This window comes from Rhizomucor pusillus (assembly GCF_041956525.1).
Source record: "Rhizomucor pusillus strain CBS 183.67 unplaced genomic scaffold VTP01scaffold_7, whole genome shotgun sequence".
NCBI classification, from domain to species: domain Eukaryota; kingdom Fungi; phylum Mucoromycota; class Mucoromycetes; order Mucorales; family Lichtheimiaceae; genus Rhizomucor; species Rhizomucor pusillus.
This window is the reverse complement of record NW_027192149.1, coordinates 204,898-210,897: the sequence shown is the minus strand read 5'-3', so window position 1 is coordinate 210,897 and position 6,000 is coordinate 204,898. Positions and strand designations below refer to the sequence as shown.

General features: G+C 42.8%; 3 protein-coding genes across 3 annotated transcripts; 2 read left to right on the top strand and 1 right to left on the bottom strand.

Annotated features, from left to right (window-relative positions):
• Positions 1 to 1,090: 1,090 nt before the first annotated feature.
• VTP01DRAFT_9563 (uncharacterized protein) lies at positions 1,091 to 1,630 on the top strand (the record flags this gene model as incomplete). Its single annotated transcript, XM_069388803.1, has 3 exons — positions 1,091 to 1,223; positions 1,304 to 1,502; positions 1,588 to 1,630. 3 exons carry the CDS (start codon positions 1,091 to 1,093, stop codon positions 1,628 to 1,630), a joined length of 375 nt encoding a protein of 124 aa, XP_069239983.1.
• Positions 1,631 to 1,666: 36 nt separating this feature from the next.
• VTP01DRAFT_9562 (uncharacterized protein) lies at positions 1,667 to 3,196 on the top strand (the record flags this gene model as incomplete). Its single annotated transcript, XM_069388802.1, has 7 exons — positions 1,667 to 1,879; positions 1,944 to 2,006; positions 2,077 to 2,216; positions 2,289 to 2,500; positions 2,562 to 2,655; positions 2,718 to 2,878; positions 2,955 to 3,196. 7 exons carry the CDS (start codon positions 1,667 to 1,669, stop codon positions 3,194 to 3,196), a joined length of 1,125 nt encoding a protein of 374 aa, XP_069239982.1.
• A 1,398-nt stretch (positions 3,197 to 4,594) lies between these two features.
• Positions 4,595 to 4,846, bottom strand: VTP01DRAFT_9561 (uncharacterized protein; the record flags this gene model as incomplete). The annotated part of the gene is made up of 1 exon (XM_069388801.1): positions 4,595 to 4,846. One exon carries the CDS (start codon positions 4,844 to 4,846, stop codon positions 4,595 to 4,597), a length of 252 nt encoding a protein of 83 aa, XP_069239981.1.
• Between the last annotated feature and the right edge of the window lie 1,154 nt (positions 4,847 to 6,000).

The window sequence follows — 6,000 nt, the reverse complement described above, 5'->3', positions numbered from 1 at the left end:
CGACATGGATTTTGGGAAAGAGTGTACAACCATGTCTCTCAATGACTTGAACTGTTTTCCTTTTAGAGTATATGCATGATTCTGAAATCGAAAAACTCTATCAGTTAGTCATCGTGATTGGAAACAACACAGGGGAAGAACTTCTCATTCGATGGGTTTGGACTGGACCATTGTATGCAGAGATCCGCAACTTTCCGATGAAAACCGACGTAGGGGGTGAGCAATGGTGCTAACAAATTACTATGTAGCGTCAAAAGGGAAGGATACCGAGTGAGTCAACGGACACGACGGACCAACTGACAGAAGCTAAGCAGCAGAATTTCCCGGGGAAACTTTAAAAAACATTATTATATTCGTTTTTGGTACTACCATGGATAAAAGCCATGGAGGATCCTTGAGATCCTTTTTTCATTTCTCTATAAAATATATCCCATCAGAGAAGATATCGGCTTGATTAGTATGCAAGAATTATAACCGATAAGCATGTATTGGTACATCGGTCAAGAAAGTGTGATTTTGGTGGCAAGGAACAAGAATGTCAAATTTTCTCTCGGGAAATGGTTTACGAGGAGGAGGACGAACATGCGCGCGTTTCTGTTGTGTTGATCCCTCACGTGCTGTTACTGCTAGGCATTCCTGTTTCGGGCGGACCCGTACGAAAAAATTTAAACATACTGCTGCTAACGCAGTGAAATCAAATGCTAGTCCTTGGAACAAGAACATACCAGCACAAACCGTTCTAAAGTGAACAGCGAAGCTTTTGCACAGCAGATCGCTTTTTTGCTAGATCACAAATCAATTGGGACGAATTTAGGCGGAGTCGTGGGCAAACCAACATTTATACCCGAAAAAAACCAAGGGAAATCTTGGTCGCCGAGTTTTACATAAAAGCGCCCATACAAAAATTTATTCTTTTTCTGTTCTCTTTCTTTGTCTCGTTTTCTTTCCGCAGCGGCGTCTTTAGTGTACGCGCGGCGCATATATCCATACATACGTACATACATACATACATACATTACCTCTCTTTCTTTTGTGTATTGGAAAGAGGGAAACATCCCGTGTAGGTTACATTCCATATTTAATATATAAAATGAGCAACGACTATCAAGACAACGGAGTAAACGAGCGCACTGTTGATTCTGTCAGGACCGTGATCTCCAAGGAAAGTGGAGAACAACATCATCAAGAATGGATTAGTTCGGAAGATCGGCATCAGCATCAAAGTAAGAATCAATCAAAATATGAAGATATATTCGCAGTGATGTAACATTCGATATCTTGGCAGTTATCATCGAAAAACAAGGCTCTGAGGAAGCGTCGATCCATTACGAGGATGACGAAGCTACGGAATGCAAGACAGAGGAGTCAGGGCAGCAAGATCCAAAGAGTAACGGAGTACAACAGGACGAATCGCCGCCACCTCCGGATGGCGGCTACGGCTGGTTCATTGTCGTCGGTGCATTTCTTGTTCAAGTGACGAGTTACGGCACCACTACTTCTTGGTATGGATTGAGATATATAATCTTCTTTTTTAACTATCACTTTGTCCTTTCACTGTTGGCTAACCCGATCTATCTTTTTCTTCAGGGGTGAGTCTCATAATGATAATTATAGCATCGTATTCGGGTAACGGCTTACGTAACTATTAACAACAAAAATAGGTGTCATGCAGGATTACTACCAACAGAACGTTTTCGGCAATGGATATTCGAATGTTGCGTTGCAATTGAGCTTTGTTGGTACAATCTGTTTGATCTTTTCAAACTGTATGGGTCCATTTGCCCAAATTCTCCAATCCTACATTGGCACCCGAGGTGTCTTGTTCATCGGCACTATCTTCATTGCATTGGGCTTGATCATTGCTGGCTTTGCGCACGAGGTAACATATCAAACGACTCGTAGGGAAAAGGGATGGGAAAGATTAATTCCGTGTCCCTTTACAGATTTGGCATTTGTACTTGACTCAAGGTTTGATGTTTGGTGTGGGCGTGTCGTTTATGTATGTGGTAAGTAGATACATCATTCGGAATTTCTCTCGTCGGTTCTTCCCAGGCCTTTTGCTAACAACCTACTTAGACGATCATGAGCGTGGCTCCCACGTACTTTACACGAAAGCGTGGTATGGCACTCGGTATTATCTCTAGCGGTTCCGGTATTGGTGGTTTGATTATCCCTTTCATAATGACACCGATCAATCGTAGCCTCGGTGCTGGATGGTAAATTTTGAAATGCTTAAAGATCCGCAGACATGCTGTACACTCATTCTTATCTTATCTATGAATATATAGGACTTATCGTATTTTGGGATTTATCTGCTTGGCATGCGATTTAGTTGCCACTGCGCTTGTCAAGGAACGTATTCCGCGCAAACGCAAGCAGCACAAAAAGCTCTCGGATATCATCAAGTTTGAAGTGCTAAAGGATGTCAACTTTGGTATCTGGTGTGCCGGTGCAGCTCTCCAGCTCATGGCTTATTTCCAGCCATTCTTCTTCTTGCCATGTAAGGGACTAGCGTTGTCATGCTCAATAGGTATAAGCGGGCTGACTCGTGGGAAAAATAGCCTACGCCACGTGGATAGGATTATCAGATTCTCAGGGTTCCTCTTTGGTCGCTGTCGCGTCGGCCATGAATTTCCTTGGTCGAATTTTATGCGGGTATGTAGAAGTGACAAGATATCCGTGCGTTAGCGTGATGCTTACAAACCTTATGTACATAGCCTTGTTGCTGATCGTATTGGACCTTTGAATGCAAATATCATTTTTATTCTTATGAGCGCGCTGAGCACGCTTCTGATCTGGACGTTTGCATTCAACTATGGAACTCTCATGGCCTACTCTGTCGTTTTCGGTCTTTTTTGTGGATCGTACTTTGCTCAATGTAAGCTGCATTGATGGAACAATGGATTGTACACTTGATACTAACTGTACTTGCCTGCGACATTGCTGTTGTATAGTGTCGCCAATCACTGCTGCGATTCTCGGCATGGAAAGATTCCCGACCGGCCTATCTCTCGTACTGCTATTCAACTGCATTGCTGTATTTGGACCTAACATTGCCAGCGGTATCGAGGGCGCCGTCAGCTCACAGCCATTTTTGACATACAAGATGTTCACCGGTGTTGTTTTCCTCGCAGCAGCTGCTGTTATGATCTTGCTCAGATTTAGAATGAACCGCAAATTGTTCTCGAAGTGTTAAGAGCCAAGATAATGCTTTGACATGTAAATATACCCGATACTTTGGGAGTATATTGCTATGATTTTTGTACGAACTTGCTGTAACTTTGTCATGGACAACATGCTCAATGTTTGTCCTCTCTCTCTCTATTTTTTTTTTTTGCTTGTGGTCCCCAATTTTTGGACAAAGTTATCTACGGCAGATAGCAATCATCATCATCATCGTGAAACAAAGGAAGAACGACTTTGATCTAATGAATCTAATGATGCTAGACGATACATCTAGTCTTACCCGCGTATCTGATCAAAAACGGTGCAAACTGGATAAAGTGGACACTAGATACGCCTTACTTTCCAGAATACATAGAACAAGATGTCTAATGTCTGCATATCGTAAAGACAGCCAGAAACAATGGAGAAGGATAGTAAGAACCAATGTTTGCATATGTCCATCAGTCATGGAAAGCTGCAGAAACTCTTTCGGGTTTTTGTTCGGAGGCAAAATGCCTTGGAGATCGCGGAAGATATTCCTCGTTTGATTGAGTTTTTGGTGTGCAGCTTTGCAGTACCACTGCAGAAACCAGTTCACCAGCAAAAGAACAAGATTAACAGCTTCTAGCTTGGACGATACATCTGTTGCTTTGTAGTCTCAGAAGACAGCAAGTTCTCTCTCAAGACGATGATTACGCAACGCTAAAACAACATCAGCAGACTTAACACTGTCCTGTTATGCAACCAAACTTTCAATCCATCCCTTTTTCTTGTTTGCTCACGAGAAGGAGGTGGGAAGCAGACTAGCAGCCGTTCTAGGCTTTAGAGATTTTGTGGCCCTTGGTTAAGACTCAAAACCCATTATTACTTTCAACGTGATTTTGTTGATTTGCTCAAAAAGAAAACGCGTAGTATCATATATCGTTCCTGACGACGCTGCCCACCAGCCATAATAAGCATATGGAACTCGGTGCACCGCGATAACCGTCGATGGGCACCGTTCCGCCGACGTCGCTCTTCTCTATATTTGGCCGGTGTTTGTGACCATTATCACCAGAAAACAACCGCACTTGTTACTTTGTCAGGCTAGTGCGATAACTTAAAGGTCATACCTCGCGATGTAATAACAAGCATTTGCTTTTCTTTTTGGCTAAGATTGCAAGGTGGCGAATGCATCGCCACCTTAGAGATAGTGCTAAATGATAAAGACGATCCAACTAGCGAAAAAATAAAGGGAGAACTTCTGCGTTTGTGATTAGAATAGCTAGCGCCTCGAAATGCTATCTCTTATACGTACATTATCGATAGAAACACCTTGCATTAGATCTGGATCCATATGTTCTAGCTTTCAGATGCATCCTGAAGAAAGGGGGAAACTAGGCTTTTTTGCAATCAACCAAATCACACGCATTTTGGATTAAAGTTGGATCTAAAGAAAAGGCCATTTACTTATGGAGAATTGCTCATATTCCATATATGCAAAGTTGCGCAAAGTATAATGTAAACGCTTGGCAATAACAAAGACTAGGAAAAACTCCAAGGTTTTATCCATTGTATCCATTTGCAACAGAGTAGACGTCAAGTGCTTGTTATCGAGATTCTTCAAAACATGACCTTTTGCAGCTCGAGTGACTCGGTCGGATCCACGCAAAGAGTTAGAGGTACACGGTTGTGCCCACATAAGGGGCAAAAAGATCGCTGCTCATCACCAGGTTACAAAAGCACATGCCAATTTGCAGAATGAAACTCTGGGACCTGTTTTTGCCTTTGCCAATTTTGCAACTTGTCATTCATCAAAACTTTATCGCTCAGGACAAGATCAGGTAAGGGTCGGGCACTTTGAAAAGAGAGACGCAATGACATAGGTGGATATGAGCGGCCCCGACGTGACGGGCCACTTAGATTTCGCCGTTATCGATAAGTGTGTTGCGGGGTGTTTCCCTATGGGAAAAATTCGGCTTTCGAGAAACAAAATGTGTGCACACATACAACACAACCGCAAATTTGTTGCCCTGAAAACCCTTTAAGCTGTCATCAGTTTCCAGATTTGGCCATACCCATGACGTTATTTTCCGAGGTACGCCACCCACTCATTGTCCTTGTATATACATGCATTTCTTGTATAAGTTTCAAACACATCCATTGCCAATACCCGGAGTAGTTTACTCCACAAATTCAGGGCGAGGCGGGCACATATCTTCCCGACGAATTGACAATAGTTTTTCTATAGCTTCCATTGTGTTCGACAATCGCTGTCTGAATTAAAGGACGCGCTATAACTGATCTGGTCTCAGATAAAGAACTCACTTTGCGCTGGGTTCTCGGTCGGTCCCCCCAAACCTCTTCACCCTCCGACTTGACGACCTGCAGCTTGGCCAATTGAATTGGCAAACAGTGAGAAAGGCATGAATCGCTTCTTAAAGTTTTCGCATAAAGACACATTCAAGAGGTAACGGCAGGATGTAGCATTTAGTCTGTAAATGGATAATTTTATGCTTTGGTGGGAAAACGATCTGGATTTGTGTACGAAAACAACGTGCTTCATCCGATCTTGGATATATAATTTTCTGCAATTTTTGGGAATGGGAATTGCAGAAAAAAGAAAGCAGGTCTTGATCAAGGTTTGGGGGTCATCCTTGATATGGAAGTTGCCCGGTATTCATCCCCCAAGCATCATCCTGTCGTTAACGATCGCTCATAAGTTGTGTGTGTGTGTGAGTTACGCTTAATTCCCCCGATGACGACATTAAACGGATGAAGTTTTCCTGTAAGATAATACTTGCTCTATCGATGATAGGGAACAGCCCGACCGACGAAAATATATAAAGGGACCGC